The sequence below is a fragment of the Dermacentor silvarum genome, chromosome 6 (assembly GCF_013339745.2).
Source record: "Dermacentor silvarum isolate Dsil-2018 chromosome 6, BIME_Dsil_1.4, whole genome shotgun sequence".
NCBI classification, from domain to species: Eukaryota; Metazoa; Arthropoda; class Arachnida; order Ixodida; family Ixodidae; genus Dermacentor; species Dermacentor silvarum.
In genome coordinates this window covers 62,412,211-62,436,468 of record NC_051159.1, presented here as the reverse complement: position 1 = coordinate 62,436,468, position 24,258 = coordinate 62,412,211, and the positions used below count along the sequence as shown (strand labels likewise).

General features: G+C 47.2%; 1 protein-coding gene across 1 annotated transcript in view; it reads left to right on the top strand.

The window, feature by feature from the left end:
* The first annotated feature begins 8,763 nt into the window (after nt 1-8,763).
* The window catches only part of LOC119455525 (uncharacterized), a 131,350-nt gene continuing 115,855 nt past the window's right edge, over nt 8,764-24,258 (top strand). The window contains exon 1 of the mRNA XM_037716925.2: nt 8,764-9,369. Within this exon, the coding sequence (XP_037572853.1) occupies nt 9,129-9,369 (241 nt within the window). The 5' untranslated portion in view covers nt 8,764-9,128. The remainder of the gene's footprint in view (nt 9,370-24,258) is intronic.

Sequence of the window (24,258 nt, the reverse complement as noted above, 5' to 3'; positions counted from 1 at the left end):
AAACCAGTGAATCGAATGATGCGTGAGAGCATCCGGATTGGAGACGCTAAGAAGACGAGCAGCTTGGTCGGCGATGCGACCCTTCTGAAAAGCCCTAACTGCCGCTTTGGAATCGGTATAGATCTCAGACCCACGACCGTCTAGCAGGGCGAGGGCGGTGGCAGCTTGCTCGGCGACTTCAGGGTCTGAAGTGCGAATTGAAGCGCTATTGGAAAGCTTGCCGCTGGAGTCGACCACGACGACGGCAAAGGTCTTTCCATCGCTGTACTCCGCGGCGTCGACGAAGCGTGCTCTGGTGCCTTGTTGCTTGATCTGTTCGAGAATTCCTCCTGCTCTCGCCTTGCGTCTGCCCTCGTTGTGCACGGGATGGACATTTCGAGGCACGGGGGCCACTTCGAACTTGTCTCGAATGCACCTAGGGATCGGGGTACTGACCCTCGAAGATACCGCAGGAGGGTAACCCAGCTCTTCGAGGATGCGTTTACCTGCCGCTGTGGTGGTCAGGCGAGCGAGTTGCGCGCGTTCTTGGGCTTCGGCAATCTCCTCGGCGGTGTTGTGTACCCCCAGCTTGAGGAGATCTTCGGGTATGGGTCCTAATGGGTAGCCCGAGAGCCCTTTTGACTACTTTGCGGATGAGAGCGTTGAGCTTGTCTCGCTCCGCTCTGAGCCAGTTGTGGTTTAGGTGACTCAAAATTTGTTATAATTAACAACTTTCTCAGTAGGTTACCAACACTGGCCAGCCGCCGGAACAAGCTAAGCGTAGGCTGCTATCACAGGCGGTATTTATTGCGTTGCTAGAAAAATATAGCGGATAATTAACATAGCAAAAGTACACCCGGTGTTTAGTTTTTTGTGCCCAACACTAGAAAAAAAAATCAGGAAAAAAAAACGTATTACGGCTCCTACCGTTATGGCAGACACACTATGTAGCTCGGTGGATATTAGCAGCAATAAAAATATCAAGCATAATTCAGTGAAATATGCCAGATAGCTTTTTGATCACTACCGTTTAGGCTACATGCATAGTTTCAAAATTGAAGTCGAGGGGTACTTGAGTCATGCATTCTGCTTAGGACAAATCCGGAGACTTGTACCACTTTGTACTTGTGCTTCGTACTTTGTACAAGACTTGACTTGTACTCGAGATATCCCTCCACAAAACCTGTTAAATATGCCTCTGCGTTCCAGTTAAATTGTTCCCAAACTGTTAGAGGCATGCTTTTGCGAAACTGTTAGCTGGAACGCCAATGTATTTCATAGCATGTTCTAAGGTCGCGTATCTAAAAGTGATGCTAATCTTAGGATTTCTGCTAAGCAGACATGACTTCACTACTCAGCTGCTTAAAATTTCGCAATTACAACGTGTGCCCTAGAGTGAGTCATTAAAAAAGGTAATTAGAATATTTTGGCTCATTAGCGAAATTATTGTTGGAAGTTTTCTTACTGCTAATGTCCGCTTACATTCACGTAGCATATAAGTAAAAACAGCAGAGGCCTATATACAGCTTAAACGAAACAGCTTTCCGCATTAAAATAAACGCCAGGTATATCGATTTGAAAAGAAGCATCGACGTTATTAGAGCAGATATTGACAACCACATGGCATTAATAACATTTTATTACGGAGACATGAATAGAGCAATGTCATCGTAACCAAACTTACCTGCGCTGGACACGTTGCAAACCGCATTTGCGCGAGTTTTCTGCCCCACTTGTCGAATTCACTATCAGTTATCTATCCAAATAGGACCTTGATGAACTTGCACTTGAACTTACTTTCTTTGAGACATTTTCACGTCGGAATTGCGCAGGCATTGCCTCCTTGTGGTTAAAATTCAAAACTGTTAGAATGCTCTGCATTTCAGAATGCACTCGTACTAAAGCTGAAAAGACTGAAAAATATAAGCCTTTGATCCTGCAATACGCGCTAATACGCGCTAATTTAGAAAAGTAAAGCAATTTCGAAAATCGCTCAAAAGCCAACAGCGCTGCGACAAGAAATGATCTTACGAACGCCTTAATTAAGTTGAAGACTATAAATAGCTGCCAAGAGCAGCTTCCTTGGTAACACATTTAACAATATCCATCTGAACCTCCCGCAGAAATTTTGGAGCTATATTAATAAAAAAAAAAAATGTGGTCGAGAACTCGGCTATACCTAAGAAAATCTTGCTGCTGCAATTTTTTTAAACAAGTAATTTAAGACCGTCTTTAGCGAAGATAACGGTAAGATGCCGCATGTAGTTGCACACAAGAGCGTGCAAATTCAATAATTAACAATAACGAAACCTGGCATTTACATTTTATTAAACTAATATTCCAAGGAAGAACGGGGGCACAACAGCATACCAAACCATGTTGCTTATACGTCACGCCGAGTGGGTAGCTAAATAGTTATATATATAATACTTAGTAATAATAAATAATATTATCCGTAATAATATAATATAATATTTAATAAAAAGTCCTAGTGTTTCTCATATTAAATAATCTCTAGGGCTAACCCCTTTAGCAGACTGACGGAAAATCGCATAACTCAGCCCGGTTCAACAAGTGATATACAACTTTCCTCATCTGCATGGCGCACTGCTATTTCCAATAAATCACTCCTTCCTATAGTCATCGAAGAATGGAACAGTCTTCCCGAAGCTGCCGTTCTCGAGCGTGACCCAGCTAAATTTAGAAAGTCTTTAGCAGCACTTTTTGTTTCTTAATTTATAGCGCTGCTTGATTATTGTCTAGCACTTTCTCTTTTATTTTTGGGGCTGCTGTTACAGATGCGAACATTGTCGGGTAAAAATGATTGTAATTTAGTTCTTCAATGTGTAGCCTTTGTATTTCATTGTCTGGTTGACTGTCAATATGTTAATTACTGCTAATCAGTGTTTTAAATTTACATATCTGTCTGGGTTTCTTTCTCTCTTTTTCTCCTCCTACTTTATGTACTGGCAGTTTCTGTTTGCTTTAATTTCTCACTACTGCTATTACTATACCCAATATTAAGGATCGAAATTTTGCGCTTTGTTGTTCTCGCCTCGTACTTTGCAAAATGGCTGCCTATTCTGTTAAAAACTGCATTCGTTCTATGGCATGTCTTTTGTATTATTTCTCCTCTCGTCCTTAAGTAAAGCCCTGCAAAAGAACCTTGCGGGTAAAATAAATGATGACGTTGATAACAAATAATTATACATGTATGCCCCCCCCCCCCCCCCTGCCCCCTGAGGAATGAAAAAAAAAAACATGATCCCAGTACATAACTGGAAACAAAAATGACATTTCTAATATCAAACCAATCCAGATTACATGCACTGTATTTAAAGTATTATAACACATCATCCTTAAGCTCATCACAGCCTATCCTGAGTCAGGAAAAATCTGATCACCTTTTTAACACGGCTTTCATCGTGGCCTCTCGACGGTGACACAATTACTGGAACTAATACATGAATTATCGTTTATTATTGACAACCAGAAACAGATTTATTCAATCATCATCATCATCATCATCATCATCAGCCTATATTTATGTCCACTGCAGGACGAAGGCCTCTCCCTGCGATCTCCAATTACCCCTGTCTTGCGCTAGCGTATTCCAACTTGCACCTGCGAATTTCCTAATCTCATCATCCCACCTGACTTTCTGCCGTCCTCGACTGCGCTTCCCTTCTCTTGGTATCCATTCTGTAACCCTAATGGTCCATCGGTTATCCATCCTACGCATTACATGGCCTGCCCAGCTCCATTTCTTCCGCTTAATGTCAACTAGAATATCGTCTACCCCCGTTTGTTCTCTGATCCATACCGCTCTCTTCCTGTCTCTTAACGTTACTCCTAGGATTTTTCGTTCCATCGCTCTTTGTGCGGTCCTTAACTTGTTCTCGAGCTTCTTTGTTAACCTCCAAGTTTCTGCCCCATATGTTAGCACCGCTAGTATGCAATGATTGTACACTTTTCTTTCCAACGACAGTGGTAAGATCCCAGTCAGGATTTGGCAATGCCTGCCGTATGCACTCCAACCCAATTTTATTCTTCTGTAAATTTCTTTCTCATGATCAGGGTCCCCTGTGAGTAATCGACCTAGATAAACATATTCCTTTACAGACTCTAGAGGCTGACTGGCGATCCTGAATTCTTGTTCCCTTGCCAGGCTATTGAACATTATCTTTGTCTTCTGCATATTCATCTTCAACCCAATTCTTGCACTTTCTCGATGAAGGTCCTCAATCATTTGTTGTAATTCCTCTCCATTGTTGCTCAATAGGACAATGTCATCTGCAAACTGAAGGTTGCTGAGATATTCGCCGTCGATCCTCACTCCTAATCCTTCCCAGTCTAAGAGCTTGAATACTTCTTCTAAGCATGCAGTGAATAGCATTGGAGAGATTGTGTCTCCTTGCCTGACCCCTTTCTTGATAGGTATATTTCTACTTTTCTTGTGGAGAACCAAGGTAGCTGTGGAATCCTTGTAGATATTAGCTAAGATATTCACGTATGCCTCCTCTACTCCTTGATTACGCAATGCCTCTATGACTGCTGGTATCTCTACTGAATCGAATGCCTTTTCATAATCTATGAAAGCCATATAGAGAGGTTGATTGTACTCCGCAGATTTCTCGATTACCTGATTGATGACATGGATATGGTCCATCGTAGAATATCCCTTCCTGAAACCAGCCTGTTCTCTTGGTTGACTGAAGTCAAGTGTTGTCTTGATTCTATTGGAAATTATCTTGGTGGATATTTTATACAATACTGAAAGCAAGATGGGTCTGTAATTCTTCAATTCTTTAACGTCTCCCTTCTTATGGATAAGTATAATGTTGGCGTTCTTCCAGCTCTCTGGTCCACTTGAAGTTGTGAGGCATTGCGTATAAAGGGCCGCAAGCTTTTCAAGCATGATATCTCCTCCATCTTTGACTAAATCTACTGTTATTCCATCTTCTCCAGGCGCTTTTCCCCTGGTCATGTATTTCAAGGCCCTTCTAACTTCATCGCTAGTTATAGAAGGAGCTTCTGTATCCGGTTCATCACTATTTCGAATGAAAGTAGCTTGGCTGTTTTGGCTACTGTACAGGTCAGTATAGAATTCTTCTGCTGCTTTTACTATGTCATCGAAATTGCTGATGATATTACCATGCTTATCTTTCAGTGCATACATCTTGCCTTGTCCTATGCCTAGTTTTCTTTTTACTGATTTCATGCTGCGTCCATATTTTACGGCTTCCTCAATTTTTCCCACGTTATAATTTCGAATATCCCTTACTTTCTTCTTGTTGATCAGTTTTGACAGTTCAGCGAATTCTATCTGATCTCTTGAGTTGGACATTTTCATCTTCTGTCGTTTCTTTATTAGGTCCTTCGTTTCTTGGGAGAGCTTCCCTACAGGTTGCTTTGGTGCCTTACCTCCCACTTCAACTGCTGCTTCTGAGATCAGCCTAGTTACGGTTTCATTCATTAGCTCTATGTTATCTTCATCTTCCTGTTCTAAAGCTGCATATTTGTTTGCGAGCACCAGTCTGAATTGGTCTGCTTTCACCCTTGAAGAGAGAAAGAGTGAAATTAGTCAAGAGGAAACAGGCCAACCTAGACGCAGATTTATTCAATATTCCTATATTATTCCAATGTACTGGACGAGATAACTCCCAGTAGGTTATTCAAGAAACTTAAAACAACTTTATGCGCTACTCCAATGATAGAATGGATCCTCGGCTGTTTATCTAGCGACACAAAATTTGTGGAAATAAACGGTGGAGTCTCAATACAGTACAATTACTGTTTGGCGTTAAACAAGGTTGAGTTTTAGTGCCAGTTATTTTCTTCATTTTTGTTAATGATCTCGCTGCTAACCTTAACGTTAACGTCAGGCTGTTTGCGGATGATTGTATTCTTTATATGTGATTGAAACTCCAGACGATCAGTTATCTTTTCAGAAATTACTTCTAAACTATTTCGAGCTGCTACCCAGAGTGGCAAATGACGCTCAATGCCATGAAATTTACCCTTCTAGTTATAACCAGAAAAAAGGACAACATAAAAGTTCCATATAGTATTAACGGCACAGAGCTATCGGCGATTACTGAGCATAAATATCTATGTTTGGCGAAAACCCATGACCTGGCATAGAAGGCCCCTGTTGACACACTAACCTCAACAACACTAAAACGTCTACTCTTCATTAGACGCAGTCTTCGACTTGCTCCAATGGAAACTAAACTGTCAGCCTACAAGATATTCGTCAGGTCGCTTTTGGAATACGCGGATATTCTCTTGTTTCCTTTCACTAACCAAGAAATCGATATGATTGAAGGTATACAGAGGAAAGCAGTAAGATAGATTTTCAACAAATAGAGACCAATTGACTCGCCCACTGCGCTAATGAGAGCTGCAGCTATACAAACACTCCTAAACAGAGCCACATATCATCACGCCTTAAGTACATGTACTAGCTCACTCATGGCCTGCTGAACACTGCAGCTTCCAACTACATCTCTAATTCCGAGACACATTCCACGGGAAACTTGCCGAACACTGTTTCCATACCAACTGCTACAGATATTCTTTTTTTCTCTTAGCAACAAGAGAATTGAGTGGCCTTGATTCATTCATTGCACTTGAAATTGTTTGCACAGTAATAGTAACTAAAACATCCATGATATACTTCTGTTTCAGGAACATTCATTTCCACATGTGAACGCGCTACCTCCTTGTTAATTGTAAGAAATTGTTCATACCTGCTTGTGTTTGTATAATTTTCTTTGATTGATTTCTTGTTGTTAATCAGGTTACGCCTATGACTAACCGTGCATAATTTCTTCTGCTCGCTAGTTGACCGTGTGGGAAGGTCTGGACATCGCAGTAGCTATGTAACTCCCGTATTTCACCGCTGAGCATGCCTTGCACCTCTGTGCCATAGCGGCGACTGCAGTCACACATTCTACCAGACAGGAATGAGTAGAGGAAAAATAGCGACATAATTAATAAACAATTTCTTGAGTTTACGGTAAATAAAGGCATTGGTTTTCTAAACGTGCCTAGCTTGCTCTATTGCGAGTGGTAGGGTGCGCGGCGTTTACAACGAAGCGACCTGTATAAGGAATAATTTGGGAGGTCCCGAGCGCTTTATTAAGGCGCCTACAAAACTGCACAAGCAAGTGCCGCAATAAAATGCGGCTTCGGCATACACCAATCGTTGGGTCAACGTATTTCCCGCCTGCTTGATTTCTTCCATACAGCCTTTGCTTAACGCTAGAAATCACGGCGCCTTGCACTAAGAAATCACTCCATGGACACGCGTCCTTCGTAAGACAACCACGTGTGGGAGAAATCTCACTTTCTTGACGGGGCGTTCTAATTGCCGCTCCTCCCTTTTTTTTCTATTTTGCACTACTACTCCTCTTGAATTCTGAGCCGCTCTCGTTACCTCTCGGCACGCGCTATTGCCTCTGCCAGGAGCGCCAGAGCTCTCGGGAGCACGCGCGATGACATATGAAACCGGAAGAGAAAAACGCAGCAACCGCCCCCCCCCCCCCCCCCTCCCCCAACGCACAGGCGGAAGTAGACAGAGAGCTCGGGGAGGCGCACTCCTCTTCCTTCACAACCGACCAAGGCGTGATCGATCTGAGCCGAGTACCGAGAGCGAGGCTGCGCGGGCCGCACAGATTACAGTGGTCATTGCACTGGCTTTCTTGCCTCCCCCCCCCCCCCCCCCCCCGCTCTCGTCTCACCCCCTCCTCAGCGCAGCGTCAAAGCGCGTGCCCAGCAAGAACAATGGGAACAACCGAGAACTAGCAAGGACGGGTGGTTTGCTCGCCCCGTGGAAAGGGCCGCGGTAAAGAATTCTGAAAGCAAAAGAAAGTACCGAACGTTTCAAGAAGGTAGTGGGGAAGCCTTGCGGAAGGCAGGATAATAGTCGTCGGAGAGCGTGGTTCAGAGAACGGGGTAGGGTGTCTTGCGGCTCGCTAGTGGTAGCGGAGGCCCTTGGTTAAGCCACCTCCCTGCGTCGGCAGCCACGTTTTGTTTATTACTATTTTTTTTTCTTTTAGTTCTCTCTGCTCGACGGCATACGCACAGCAAAGCCTGAATGGGCGTCAGCCGAGACGATGACGACGGTGAAGAAGCGGGCGGGGCGGGCAGCATGCTTCTTTCTTTTTCCAGTGCCAGGCCCCGGCCTAGCGCTCCGAACACATGCGGTGGCCGAGAGAAGGAAAAAAAGTGAAGGAGGGAAGGGCAGGAGCAAGGGAGCTCGGCGGCGAGTCCAGCGGCGTGTCACTGCGGTTTCCGTGAAGAAGGATCATCAGCCGGTCGGGCTGCCGGGTGTGGAGGGTAGGGGGGTGGAAGAAAGCCATCATTCCGGCGGCAGCCGCGAGAGCGGATTGAAAGGGCCTCCCTCGCCGCCGACTGCTGCAGCCATGACCGCGTGCGCGAGGAGCAGCGCAGCACGGCCGCGGGTAGCGGCCGACGCTCACAGGACGCCAGCAGCGCCGGTCTCCTCCTTATCGTCTAGTCGCGTCTGGTCGATAATAATAGTAATAAATAGAGAGCGAGGAGGAACCCTGCTTCCTTCTCTTTCTCCGGCCCAGAAGAGAGCAAGGGAAAAAGAGAGAGTGCGGCGCAGTGCCGGCTGCACTGAGGGAGCAGAGGGAGGCAGAGGGCGCGCGGGAGAAGCGGCGTCGCCATGGCAACCATTGCCTTGAACGTCGTTAACGTGCGCGCAGGCGCACTGCATCCGCTCCTAATGATAATTAAACGGGGCTGTTGCGTGCGGCGGCAACCGTCGGCGCTGCGCTGCTAGCTGCGACAGGGCGAAAGGAAGAGCCACGCGGAGAGCGTCGCCTGCTGCGAGTGCGGCGTTCGAAGAGCGAAGCGGCGGCGGCAGCAGCAGCAAACACCGGGCGCTGTCGTCGGCGGCGGCGTCGTTTGAGCGCGGCGCTCGCGCGGTCTCTCTTGCTGCTAGTGTGTGTGTGCGCGTGTGAGTGCGCCAATGGCCGCCGACGCTGCTGCGTCTTGCCTGTGACTATCGTCGACGTCGTCGGGGGGTGGTGGTGGCGGCGGAGGCGAGGCCAAGCGACTGCGGCGCCGCCCTGGTGCTCACTGCGGGCGACGTCGCCGAGCCGCCGCGGCGATCCAATATGGAGCTGGTGCGGCGGTCCAAGAATTTCAGCGTCGCCGAAAGCGACGCGCTCATCACGCTGTGGAGTGACCCGGAGACGCAGAAGAAGTTCGACTCGGCCTACCGACACTCGGTCATCTGGGAGATGATCGCCAACAAGCTGCGCATGCACGGATACGAGCGCTCGTCCATCGACTGCAAGACGAAGATTAACAACCTCAAGGCGACGTACTTCAAGTTTCGCAGGATCTACAGCGCCGGTGAGTACTGTTACCTTCCACGCCCACCCCGGTCCGCATGACGGAACGCGAAGCGACGCGCGCGCGCGCGGGATGTTTCCCGCCCTGGCTCTTAATTTTTCTCCATTGGGAGCTCAGCGAGAGGAGCGCGGTTTCCGGGTTAACCCTTCGGGTACGCACCGAGCGCGCGTCAGATTGAAATGAAAGAAAAAAAAAAAAGAAGGAAAGAGGGGTTGCGGAGAGGGTGCGAAAGAAAAGCAAAGGCAGGCTTGTAGTGGAAAACGTTAGGCAGCCGAGTGAGAGGGCACACACCACAACACGGAACGGCCTCGGTCGCTCGGGGTGTCTCTGGCCCGATCGATAGCACGCTGGCTGAAGTCAGCCAGGCGGCAATGTTTTGATTTGCAAAGGCGCCAGCCGGGCCGCCCGCGCTTTGCAGGGGGCGTCGGAGTGTTCGCGGCGCCACCGGCGTCGCTCGCTGCTGTGTGCAGCCGGAAGTCTTCCGGTTTTCACCTTCTCCTCCTCCTCGGCTCTTCCTTCCTTCCTGCGCTAGTGGGCTCGGGCTCGCGCTCCTCCGTGGTAGCGCTCTGGCTCCGGCCGACCGCGGGCGGCTGTCTTGTCGGTGCAGTGTTGGCGATTTCCGGTATCCGTCTCCACTGTTGGCAGTGTTGCCGGGCGCTCCGTGCGCTCATATTTGGCCGCCTGGCACTTGCTGTTCGCCACAATCAATCCAAGTTGTGCCTCCTTGCTTTGATGGGTCATGTTAAGACGGAGCGGGTCACTGTGAAATTGAGGATTGCGTCGTCTAACCGTCTGCCGATTTTGATAGTCCCGACGTTATACACTTAGGTGACTCACCGTCGAGCCAGGCGTGATGTTGGCGTCCGCCTGTTACTTTATCGTGCAATGCGCAGGCCCGTCAACGTATTCGGCGTGATGTTGATTTTGCGGGTGTTGTGTCTAATGGCGGTAGCGCATGCTGCAACTTTAGTCGAGTGTAACGCAAGTGCTTTGAGCAACGTTGTCTATTTTTCAGTCATCCTACTCTTTCGCAACTCGTTTGTTGCACTGCTTGCTTAACATCTGCGAATAATTACCGATGACACAACAGGCATTTCCGGGGCGAACTTGCCTCCTGGTAGTTCTAACTCTAACTGCAAGGGCTTCGGTGCCGCGTTGTCTGAAACACACTCAGTTACGTCATATTTCAAATAAGTGAAGCTGTGATTGTACGGTATTTTATTTTGTGTTACTCATACGTACGGCTTTTTGATCATTGAGCATTCATGTGTCAGCTGCAGTCTTCCTCCGCACACGTTCTTGACACAGTAGCGCAATCAAGGCAATTACATAACGAATAATATTTCGAGGGTGAGTAGTGTTTGAAACGTATAAACGCCGGACCTACAAAACTGTTCGCGTTCCGGCGTCGTTTTTGACCGATTAACTTGACAACTTCACTATTCAGGATACCGCAACAGCTCCCGATACTGCAAATTGATACTTCCTGCTTCCGCGAATTTTCTGTACCACTTAAACCCAAGTGCGAAGCACCTTTAGCATGACATGATAGTGCATTTATGTTCCTACTTGAATAGTGACATGTCGTCGTTTTATCAGAAAGATGGCCGTTCTTGTTTTTATTTCCTTGTTGTCGTTTCCTTGTTTTCCCGTATATAAACGTCGCCCAGAGTTTTTACCGCTTCCACCCCCCCCCCCCCCCTAAAAAAAAAAAAAAGTGTATGTTTGGTCATGTAAAGAGTTCAGTAATTTCATGGCATAGAATCATACTCTGCTCCCAAAATGTGTACAGCGTTTCTCGAAAGTTTCGAAGCCACCCCATGGGTAACTAGACCTGTAATCGTCCCCCTATATTGAAGTCCTTGGGGAACCTTCGTTTCTGAGAAGGCCTACGGTTAGGTATAGGATCTCGTTCTCCAGTGCTCAAGAGTGCCGGACAAGTCTCAACAGACTGAAGACCGATTGTGTCAGCCGTGGCGTGACGTCGAAACTTAACAAGCTGTAGAAGTAACGCGCGCTGTCCCCTTGGTTCTTTTCTGTTTTCTTTTTTAATGCAAGGTGTTGGCGGGTGAAGGGTGGTACCACTTTGTTGTTTCTCTGCCATGCTAGCGTATTTTTTTTTTTTTTTCACTGCCGTAGTGAAGCAGAGTATGTACTGGTATGTAGCATCGTTTGTTTATTCATCGAATACAGCAAGATCAGAGCTCGCTCTTTCCCTCTCTCCCTCTTCTTTCTTCGTCATGTGGGTGTGCCTCGAGCTGTTTTTGTGCCTTGTGTCCAGCTCTATTCGCTTTATTAGTATTCTTTTTGTCTGTCGGCTTTACGAAAAGGCCTCGAGGGCGATGCCGTTCACAATGCACGTCAAGATGTACTACCGCCAGAACAACGCTGCCAGCAACAATAACAAAGAGAGACCTTCACTAGGAAGCTGCTTCATTGCGAGATTGGAGATCGCAAAGCGGCTGCTTGCGCAAGCCACGGCACGTGTTATGTATGACGCGCTGCAGAATGCCGGGAGGGTATATACGTTCTCGCATGCTTCGTGTCTTAGGCGCTTATGAAAGACCAACAATAGATTGCGGTTCATTCTGCACTGCACTTGTTGGAACGGGTTCATCTGGAAAGAAATGGAACGAAACACTGCGACGCATAAGCCAGTAATTACAGCGTCAAGTTCTCGAATCTTGTGTTATGGTTTCTCATCTTTTATATTTGTTTCAGTAGCATGTTGCTAGCGAAGATATATATATATATATATATATATATATATATATATATATATATATCATGTGGTTTACCGATCCAGAACTGCGCAGCGGCTTTATGAGGGACGCCGTAAGGAAGGGCTCCGAATTAATTTTTACCACAAGCAGTTCTTTAACGCGCATCTAAATCCATGTATTCGAGCGTGTTTGTATTTTGGCCCCGTCGAAATGCGTCCGTCGTGGCCACTAAAGGCTCATTCACACCTAGCCAACGCGATACCGATTTCGGTCTCAAATTGCAGCCGTCGCTACGGCAGCGTTCGTGTGTTTAGAGGCCTTTGAACAACCGCCTGTAAAAATCGCCAAGGAGTTGCTGGGTGTCTCCGTGGTTGCAACAAAGGAAGACGCAGGGAGCGTACGAAAAAGCTCACGCGGGAATTGGCTCTCGAGGACGCTGAACTCTACAGACGCTTGATACGAATACGTCTCGTGCGGCTACATGTTCTGATCATTTTGCGCGTTCACTGCAGGAAATTGTAGCAGCAACAACGAGGCAACGCACTGAGAGATTGAGACAGAGCTACGGCCCGCGCAATTCGCGTGGGCTCTGCCCGCGTTTGCGCCGAACGCGCGCAGTGCCCGTAGCTATATACAGCCAGCTGACGCATGCTGGCGATGGTTCATTTAAACAAAAGCATGTTTCCATTCATTTTGAGCGCGATTAAGCATATATGCAAGCGTAGCTGCTTCGGCGGTGGCGTTGTCGGTGCGATGTTTTCGCTCTGCGACCGATCTCGCGACGACTGGCCGCAGACGACGGTCGGCAGACTGGTTTTGTTGGCGTCACGAAAGCCTGTCACACTGCGACGACTCGCTGTCATCACTCGCGTCGGCGGCGTTGTCGGCCTAGTGTGACAGTACTTCTCAGCGACACAGTCTGTCGACTGGCCGGCCGATGGTCGGCGTCGGTGTCTTGTCGTTATCTAATCGGTGTCGTGTTGGCTATAGTGTGAATGAGCCTTAATCGAACCCACGACACCGTGCTCAGCAGCATGACTGTCATAGCAACTGGGCTACCGTGGCCGGTTGCCAAATTATTGTATGGTCCATAGGTGCATAGCCAGTATGTTGGATTGACCAAGAATCGGGCGGAGTATTCAGAGTGGCAGCAGCTGTTAAAATTCTAGGACTGATGAAGAGTAAACAAGTAAGTAACGAGTATGTAAACGTGAAAGATAATGCTAACGTGCAAAGAACAGCACCGAAAGGAACATGAATCGGGATGCAATATATGAAAAGCACGAAAAAAAAAAAAAACATCTCGTAGTTTCACCCGAAAGGCGAAGCATCAGTTGCGATAGTAAATTAGTAGAGAGCTATACGGAGTAAGGATAGTAGTTTTATCAGATAAAAACGGGACTTGTCTGCCGAGATGGGTAATCCTACCGATGAGAGGTAGGCTTGTGGAGACACTACTGTCCTTAGAGCCATCATTTCCAGGTGCTTGTGCTGCTATCCGGTTAGCCAAATGCAGATATAATCTGCTCATATTGACGCATGTACTGTCTTGCATGTATTTGTAGCAGCACCAACAACGCCCAGAACTGTTGTCGACGCCGTCGGCGTTTTGCCCGAGTTCGCACCGAACGCACGCGGCGTTGGTGACTGTTGCCGGTGCCTTTGGCGGCGGCTCGGAGGTTTTCGACGAGGATCAGAACGGGACACTCGTCGAGCAGCGTCGGAAGTCTTTACCAACTTCTCGCCTCGCAATGTTTTTATATAAATACGCATTTGGTGCCGCAGCTAAACGTTGCCTCCCCTCCTTCCCGTCCTCCCGCGGCCTTTCGCGCGACGGCAGAAGTCGCGTTTGCTCACCGCCGTGCATTCGCTCCCCTTGAAAGCGCCTCGCGAGGCACGCGCGCTTTCACTCGCACATACAGCATACGGCGCGCGGTGACAATTCCATCTCCGTTGGACTTCATACGGAACCTCACGGCGACGCCGACGGCAGAAGTCTGCTTGGAGTGCCCATATAATTGCTATCGCAATAAAAAAATAGACATATTTATGGGAGTAACCAGCTGGAATAGACAGAATTTTCGTGGAAGACACAGCAAGCATCTCTGTTGCTGGATCCCAGAATCCAGGTCCCAAAAGAAACGAGAACATGAACTTGACAGTATGCGAAGATGAAATTCTACGATTGTCCTTTCTTTTTTTTTTTTTTTTCTTACAGCAGCGAAGCAGCGACATTATGCAAAAAAGAAAAAGCGCTGTAGTCGGCGAGTGTATGTTCACCATTTCGCTGTAGACAGGTGCGTGTGCGCATGTGATTTATCTCAAGCCGGGACGATGGCGACCATGTGCGTGATACACTTCTTTCCTGTTTTGTTTACCACGACGACGATGATGCTTCTTTCCCTCCACCAGCTGGTTCTTTTTTTTTTTTTCCTTGCTCTTCCAAGGTTTCACAGCTAATGCTTTGCAGTCGCATAGGCATGCCCGTTTGTGACGCGCGAGCGTGACCTTCCTCTAGATGACGCTAACGTGAAGTTGTCTTCGTCCGTTTGCAAAGTAATCTCGAATGCAGCGCCGGCAGTGGCCTCCCCACTACTTCCTGCATGGCGAAATCTGCGGTCGCAGGGCGTCGCCTTACTGAGCCTTGGTGGTGGTGGTGGTGGTGGTAATAATAATAATAATAATAATAATAATAATAATAATAATAATAATAATAATAATAATAATAATAATAAACGCTTATATGTTCCACTCTATGGACAACACTCTGTGTAAATAGTGCTCTTTATCTCGAGGCTGTTTGGCAAAAGCCCCCTGACACGCCTGAGCAGGGACGTCGGCAACACCACATTTACACTCGTATTCGTGATGCTAACAAAGCAGGCAGCTAAAAAGAAAAACTATCCGGGATGTAGGATGACGCTCCTAATATACGAATATTACGATTGATTTACGTGACATAGACATCACTTGCGGAATCCAAAGCACGCTGCTGTGTAATCAATTCAAGTAACGCAATCGCAACACATTCTACGTTTTGCGAAGTTAACATATGTGATTGTATATACTTTCTTGCGTGCACGATATGATATTGCTTTGAACTTTTACCACTTTCCTCACTTATTTGTTTTACTCTGCTACAGCAACATAAGGGACCAGCTCTCTAAGGCTTAATTTGTTTAGGGTGCCATTATGCTACCCGTTTCCTTATTACGAGTTTTTCTGCACGTAACCTAATGCAGTTCATGCAGGAAGCGGTGATATTTCTTAATTCTGTGCCCGATAGCTCTGGTTGTGTTACTCTCATCGTGTGTAATTAATGTAGCAAATGTTTGCGTGTTCGTCTGGCAGCAACAAAACAAATTGCAAAGCATTGACTTGTCTTGAGGCCTCTACACGACGTGGACCCTGACGCCTTAACTCGGGGCGTTAGTGTGCTCCTGTGGACTGCAAGGTAGTGGATGTAACGCAAGAACACTTTCCCACCTTCCAAGGGTGTCGGTCAATGGAATACGGAATCAGGGTCTCACCTGGGCGGTACAATTCGGCGAGCTGGGTACCTCCCACATTCTTTGGGCAGCGCCGAGAAGCTTGGCATTAGCAGCACTAAGGTGCATCATCATCATCATCATCATCATCATCATCATCATCATCATCATCCCTTATTGTCTACTGCAGGACAAAGGCCTCTCCACAAGCGATTTCAAATTACCCATGTCTTGCGCCAGGGACCCCATCGTATGCCTACAAATATAATAATTTCAACGCACTGGTGCTTAGTTCTCAGCAGTTCTCGACTGCGATTCGCTCACCTAGTACCCATTATCTAATAGAGAACCAGTTATATGGCTTACGCGTTACGTGCTACTTTACTAAGCTGTAAGCTGTCAGTTGGCAAACAAATCGCACTCTGCTAGACAAAAGATATCGCCTAAACTCTTATATTGATGGTCGTATTTGTGGCAGAATTTCTCCCGCCATATTCATGGGAGCTTTACTTATTGATGCAGCGCTGTTCAGAATCACGGAAAGTTGGTGCAAGTCGCTAATGTTTCGGCGCTGCTGTGGGAGCAGAAGAAAGAAAAATGTACCGTTCGTCTGTTTCTCTGTGTTCTCGTACTTTGCGTCTAGCCGTCAGTAACTGTTTACTGCTCGTGCGATTCTTCGAGCTTAAAACCTTCGCTGTGGACTTGGGGTGCTTCCTCGCGATGACGCTGAAACTGTAGCGCCGACGCAGCCGCAGTGTAGTAGCCGCACGGTATTAGCTGCGCTGCTGGCAAACGCGCAGCTTGCATTTGTCCTTCCGACGACATTCTTTCGCGGTGCACTTTCGCCCGCAATGCTTTCTCAAAAGTCAAATTACGTTCCTAGAAGAGCATCTCGCTACCAACCCACGCGATAAGCGCAGCTATCAGGGAATCCACCTCATTCGGTAAAAAAAGACGTTATATACAAACGAGGCTATACGATTTCGTTCTTGCAAGCGGGGCAGAATTTGCGAATCTTTTTTTTTTTTTTTTTTTGTTCTGCAGTACTACTTAGTCATCGTCACTTCGACACTAGTCTGACAGCTGCGATTGTACTCGTATTGGGTTCCATGGCAAAACAAACGTGCGAGCTAGTAGTAACGCTCGGCTAAGTCGCAACTGTAAATATTTTGTGAATACTTTTTTTATTTTTAAATTCAGTTTGCCTTTGCAAGATCACTTCTCTCTATCATTCACTTTCATCTCCCATTCCTGTCTGCTAGCTGGCCGACCTTCAGGTGCCATCTAATATACAGGATGTTTCAGCTATCTCGTGCCAAGACTTTTTAAAAAATCCACGTCTGCGATACGGGAATGCAACCTACTTAGTATCGTTGACTGTCCTTTTGAGCAACTCAAAGCATTTCTTTACGTTGAGATTTGGTAATTAATTAATAATTAACCAAGTTCGAAGGTATTTATTTAATCGCAAAGCCTTCAACGGAGAAGTTGTAGAGTTTGTGGAGAAATATCCAAATAGGTTCTTTCCGTGATGATGTAGCTGTTGTGGCTTTAATTTCTCGCGGCCTCAAATAAATTACGCGACACATATATATATATATATATATATATATATATATATATATATAAACACCACGTGTAGAGACGTTAGCGCGCAGCAACTTTAGCGCCATCAAGCGTGCGACGAACGAATGATCGGTGCTTCTCGCAGACTGAAGACACGAACAGGCCGTAAGCTATGAAGATTGATCGAATGCAATGGTATTGGCTTACGCTTTGGCCGAGATATATTATCCGTTCTAGCAATGAAAGCAAATGGAGCCATGGGGTATGCGAGAATTAACGCATCGCAATTCTTGAAGCTATGTCAGCGTTTCCGCTGTTGACAGGTAGCGTAAAGGCGGAGGGAGTTTCGGCGGTGGATGGCGATGTATCGAAGACGACAGGTGTGGCCTTCGCCTATCATTTTTACTTGCAGCCTAATCAGTGTGTCAGTTTACTGGGCTTGTGCGCAGCAGTGATAATTTTGTTGGTAACATGTTTAAGCTCATTGATGTCGCTGCGTGCAAGCGCCCAGTTACGTGGCAGTTTTTTTTTTTTTTTTTTGAGCTCGCGTGGTTCCTTTGCAGCCGGGAAAAAAATTTTAACCACAGCAGCTATCATCACAAAAAAATATATGTATTTGTATATACAGTCAAACCCGAATATATAGCGACCCCACATATAACGAAATATTGTGTATAAGAAACAGCTGTAAAGTCCCCTTGAAAATTGTTGTATAAACTTTTTATTTTATATATCGAAATACCTACACCGTCGAACCCGAATATATCGAACCCATATATAACGAATTATTGTCTATAACGAACAGCAGTAAAATTCCCTTAAATTTGTTGTATAAAGTTTTTATTTATATGTCGAAATACCTATATATCGAAGGCTCAATATCACCCCAACAGGCAGGGCCCTGCTCGAGCGCTTAGGGTATCCCCTACGACCCCAGTACCTAAACGAGGAAACCACCCCAATGCCCCGAGAAATACGGAATCGAATAATAGTTTCTTCAATACCAAAAAAAAAAAAAAAAACATGAATCCTAAATATCATCAACCTAGAAGGCAGGCAAGGGCTAAGAATCTACAAAAGCTCTTCGGCTCGCATCCCGGAACGATCTACACGGACGTAGCTAAAATACAAAATAACAGATACTGCCTAGCGGCTGTAAGCCAACGATCGACCGTAGCAGCCTCTACCAAAGCAAACTCAGCCAGTACGGCGGAGGCGGTAGCAATCGCCCTAGCCATCAAGGATAAAGACCGGAGAGGAGAGTCAGCCTCGGTACTCACAGACTCCCAAGTAGCCTGCCGCCTCTATTTAACTGGAAACATCCCCAAGGCGGCCTTAAACATTTTGGGACAATGCTTACAAGAATATCGTACCATTGTGTGCTGCCCAGCACACACGGGACTGGAGGGAAACGAAAGGGCGGATCGGCTAGCTCGCGTATTTCACATCCGAGCGCCGACGAGTCCTATCGACGAACCTCTAAGAAGCTCACGTGACATCTTGGAAAACCAGCGACGTGACCGCCAAAAATTTAGTAATCCGCACCCGGACCTTACCGGGGAACAGGCTCGTGACTGGCGCCGACTACAAACGAACACGTACACAAATCTATACCGACAGCACCATATAAGCCCCACACAATACGCGGACATCTGTCCATGGTGTGGAGAGCGGCCCACTCTTGCCCACATTACGTGGGAGTGCAATTCGCGGCCCCTAAATATCAATTCCCCCAAATTAGGGCAAATACCCAGAAACAGGCAGTGGGAGACCTGGCTTGCTAGCACGGAACGGGAGAGCCAACTGGCTCTCCTCGACCAAGCCCGGCGAGCCGCTAAGGCCAGTGGAGCCCTGGATTGAGGGCCCCACCCACTCAACCTTCAATCCCCTTCATGGAATAAACGTTTACTACTATATACTACTATATATCGAACTTTTTTGGGATCCCCTTCGGATTCGATATATCCGGGTTCGCCTATATATATCTCAATAGGAAGGCGGGAGCGGGGGATGCTGGTGGTTTTACAACTTCCCCGTCGAATATTTTGCGTTTGAAGCGATACTTTAAAAGTTCGTTAATTAATCATTGTTGATAGCTTACCTAAGCTCATACTAGAAAATACTTGAGTTGCTCAGGAAGACCAATGTAAGTCGTTTCCATACTCGTGACGCACATGTGGATTTCCAGTGGCCTATTGGCCCGAGTTGGCTGAAACCACCTTTTACTATGAGCGATTGCGTGCAGTTCTGCCAGCAACACTTTCTTGCTCTCATTTCGGAGAGCAAGGTCTCCCTTCCTCTGTGTATACTTCTATAACGTACGACAGGATTCGCTACGCTTCACGCAAATGCACTTTTGTTTTTGTTTTTTTTCACTTTGACACTCCTACTGCTAGCGCATGCAAAATTATGCACATCCCACGCACTGTGGAAATTGGTGTACGCGAAGCTTTTTTGAGCCGGCTAGGCAGAATGGCGCATTACGGCGTACGAGAGACGCGCTGCACAGTTAAGTGACGGTCGCTTCCGTCAGCCGCCATAGTGGACCTTTCAGAGCAAGCGGAACTTCTATCCAGCGTTAAAACGCGTTCACTCAAGACACCGCGACATGCTCGACCTTGTAGAAATTCGCTTCTGCGCCACAGTACGATGACAGGCGCTTAGTGAATTTCGGCGACGAACGCGTCCCGTGACTTCCATCTTCATCGTCAGCTAGAAGATGCGCGCACTCACTTTTTGTAAGTAAACTGTTGATATACGACGTGGCTAACGCTGCGTCCGTGGCCTCATAATTAGATCAGCGGGATTTAATTTGTGGGGAACCTGGTTCGAAAACGACTATCGGACATGTAAGGTCGGCGCGGACACTGGAAATGACGCTGTCAAAAGCCTCCTGTGGGAATATTTGCACTCGCGCGAGGGTCTGTTCGTTCAGCAAGAGGGAGCAAGTCTTATCTCGTCAAACCTGATATAACCACGTAAAACAACCATTCTTCGCGACACAATAGAAGTGAGGTCGTGTACGATAAGACGGAAAAAGCGAAAAATAAGTGGTCAGGTTTGTGTCAAGAAATGAGGAACGCATAAAGGAACGCCTGACGTTTCACGTACGTGCGTTAACTGTACGGGCGTTGAGACATCGGCAGTCCGCCGAGGTATCCGGGTGCAAGGTCCTATCTATGTCGACTCGAATATTCGATGCACGGTCCGAGAATAGCTCTTCTTCGGCAATTGTGAACCTAGTATTGTTTCGGTTGTTCTATTATGCGGAGTCGTCCTATGTGGGGCCGAGTATGAGCCTTGCCCGTCATTCCGTTCTTTTTGTGGCAACGAGGGAATGTAGGGGAGCACCTCGGTGGCGATTATTTTAGAGACCTACGTTAGGGCAAATCTTGAACTAGTACATCCTCAGTCCACGTTTTGCCACATCGCACCGTTTGTACGAGCCGTGTCATGACTTACTGGGTACGATAGTAATAGCACAGCGAAATGCGCATTGATCGAGAGATCGCTTGCACTGGGGCCCGTGAGCACAACAAAATTCTTACGCGAGGAGACCGCATGGTCAGCTACAAAGAAATAACCGATTACTATCGGCTGGGAAGGGCCCGGTACCCACCAGCTCATCCCGCGCTAACCAGGAAACAGGCGGTGGCTTGGCGCCTCCTGCAAACAAACATCTATCCAAACCCGGTGGCCTGCGTCAGATTCTATCCAGGACAATACAACGATCAATGCAAATTATGTAAAGGTAGGGCGGATCTGCCACATATTCTATGGGCATGCTCGAAGGCGGCTCCTTTCGAGGGCCGCAAAATTCAAAACAGGCAGCAGTGGGAGAGCCTGCTGCCCAGCTCAGACCAGCAAGACCAGGTCTGGGCCATCCAGCTAGCCGAGGCAGCCGCTGAGACCCAGGGGATCTCGGCCGTCTGCTAGGCGGAGAGAGGCTGCGTCTGCCCTCGTGAATTTCTGGCACGAATAAAAGTTGAATCTCTCTCTCTTACGCTAGAATTGGTCGAAAGATAAAATTCAGCCAATCCCAATGCTGGAAATATTATTAGCGAAAGCAGCAGGCCAAAAGCAAAGAGAACTTACGAAAAAATATGCTTTGTGAATTCGGCCCCAGGATCTCTAGTAGGGGAAGAATTACAAACTGCCCGTAGCTACACTAAGTCGTTAGACTTAGTGTAGCTACGTTGGTTTCGACGGGAATTCAGGGCGCAGGCTCCTTTCCCAAGCGTATCACCCCTGAAGGAAGCCGAACGCCAGGCCGGGGTACGCTTGTACCCTTTTGAACCAGTGGGTGCCCGGCGGCGGCGGGAATTGAACCCACAGCCTCCCGCAGCCGAGGCGGGCGTTCTAGATCCATTAGAGCGTTAGAGGATCCATTGAAAGGTGACTACATTTGAACCTGGCAACTTTTGTAGCCTTTTCCTGGCTCAAGGAAGACCGGAATATACGAAATACAGTGACATCACTGCAGTATGAGCACTTACGGTTCGGTCACGAATTTCAAGAAAAGGATGTTTCTCTTTCGTTCCCGTCGTGTAGAGGCAATCTGACCAAACTAGTACGCCTATTCAGGTTTTGTTTTCGTGAAGTGTAACGTCACCGAATGTATACATGTAATTTGAGCGAAACACCTCGCGAACGTTATACAACTTAGAAGCTTAAAGTTGTTCTCGTGGCGAGTGCAGGTCGTTATAGCTTTACAGGAAATGCGGCTTCGTTGTAGCCCTTGCTGCTACTTTGTTCGTCACGCTTCCTCGTCGAGCTTGTGCCTGTAATCATGTCGAATGGCGTATATAGCAGCTGGTAAATAGGCTGCACTTTGCGTGTTCACGTTTTACGGGAGGCTGATAGAACATCCTGTCACCATTGCTTCATATATCTTGCGCGCGTCACATAGCCAAACTGTAAACCAGGGTGACTGTGTTCCATTTCGATTCACCCGGTGTTGTTGGGATCTTGAGGAAATAGGCCACCACAGGGCCGGCTATCTCTCTTATCGTAAATAAACTCCAGCGACTAACCAATGGGAAAACAACAGAAAGGAAGAAATAGCGGTGGAAGAGAACGCGACATAACTCAGGCAGGGTCGCTTAAATCCGTGGCTTGACTACCACGAAACTTACCGTAACGTCTTGTCTGTTCATTTAGTATCGGAATTAACTCTAGTTACCTCACCGCTTATTGAAATACCGTAAGCCAGCTAGTGTTCGGACATCTTGCGGTGGTGGTATGCGGTATGAGTCGTTCTGTCGCGAGTAGATGCCTGTCCAACGCAATCTAATGAATGCTGGTGAAAGCCATCGACAGAAAGCCGAGGTAATTTGATAACGATTCGTGGGGTTGCAAAACGCCGGGGTAGAAGGTAGGGACACGGGAGAAATAGAGGTCAACGCAAACTTAGGGCCGGTATTTTGTAGCGATGCCTTATGACTTATTCTATACTAGTCTTATCATCCACCGCTCACAGCCGGATGATCCCGTTGATAACGCGTGCGGACCGTCGCTCTGACGACTGACAAAGCGCGGTAAGCGCGAAAAGGCATTAGCACCGGAAAGGCATCGCTACAAAATACCGCCCAGGTTGAGGCCACGTTGGCGGGTTGGCGCAGTCTTCGCAACTGAGCATGCGCAGTTATGTGGTGTTTTGCTTATTCTTTTCCTGTGCAGTGTGACCTTTCAGTTTATAGTAGGCGTTTGTGTTGGCCTTTTCTTCCTGTTGTGTTCGTGTTTCCTATGCTTGCTTCTTCAAACATTTCAAAAACATAAATGCTAGTTATTGTTATTTGAAAGAGAGAAAGTGTAAGGACGCGTTTTAATTTTTTTTCTTCTAGGCTTTTTTTTTTTTTCCTTCAAGCTGATTGTCGCCATTTTCCAGTGGTGATGCCACCGGTGTCATTTCACGCAGGGTTTTCGCAGCTTATCATCTATCCTACTAAAATAAGAAAGGAAAAAGAGATAGTGGTGTGTGTGTGTGTGTGTGTGTGTGTGTGTGTGTGTGTGTGTGTGTGTGTGTGTGTGTGTGTGTGTGTGTGTGTGTGTGTGTGTGTGTGTGTGTGTGTGTGTGTTCGACGTCTCTGTCTTAGCGATATCGACAGGATCGAAAGCATGGGACTGCCGAGTCCACCGAAACACTTACAGTATATTGAGCATCTCAACAACGTGCGTTGCATACGCTGCTTACATTACTGGCCGCAAGAAACCGCTCATTTATCCTCTATCACTGTATGTCCATATCCGGTGTCTACCGCTAAAAAGGAATTGCTCAGCACCAAGAGGCACAACTTACCACAGAGGCTTACGTTGGGTCCTCTGCCTTTTGGTATTGCACAAGACTCAAGTCAGGAGTGGAGTCTGCTTCATGGGAGCAGAACCATGGACTCTGCTATGTCACGGAGCGACAACGTTGAAACCATCAAACAGACTGGTGCATTCTTTTTTTTTTTTCCTTGTAATTTTCTTTGTAAATTGTAATGTTGAATATAACGACGACCGAAATACCGCTGTGATAGTAAAAAGGAAAAAGAGAAACAAACAAAAATGAAATAATAAACTGCATGGTGGACCAGGAACCCGTGTGGCGTATATATATGTACATTGTGCACACTTCGAGACCGCCGCGTGAAGTACACCGTTACCTTTTTCTTCTTTGCGGGCTTCCGGGTTTTTCTCGCACCCTCCCGCGAAGGGAGCGTAGAACGATCGACTGTACGCTCAGAAACAAGACCAGCAACACTAACAAAAAGATGAGCAACGTATAAAAGAAACGCGCGATAGGAGGACAGCAGAAAAAGAAAAGGCGAGAGAGAGAGAGAAAAAGAATGAACCGAAGGAAAAGGGGACGCCGAGGGCTTTCGCACGGCGTGGCTCCGAGCCCAGTCACGATTCTCAGCCGCACATATCTCCTGCTGCAACGAGCGTGCATGCATGCGCGTCCTTTCTCCGAACGGCCGGCCGGCGAAAGCTGATGGCTCGCCGACTTAAACGTATACTGTTACGCGCGGCGCGCACTCCCTAACGCAGCTGCGCACGGGGGCCGCCGTGTTTCTTCTTTCCTAGCCGCCGCGCTTTTCTTCTACTCGGTCAGAATAATAATGATAGTA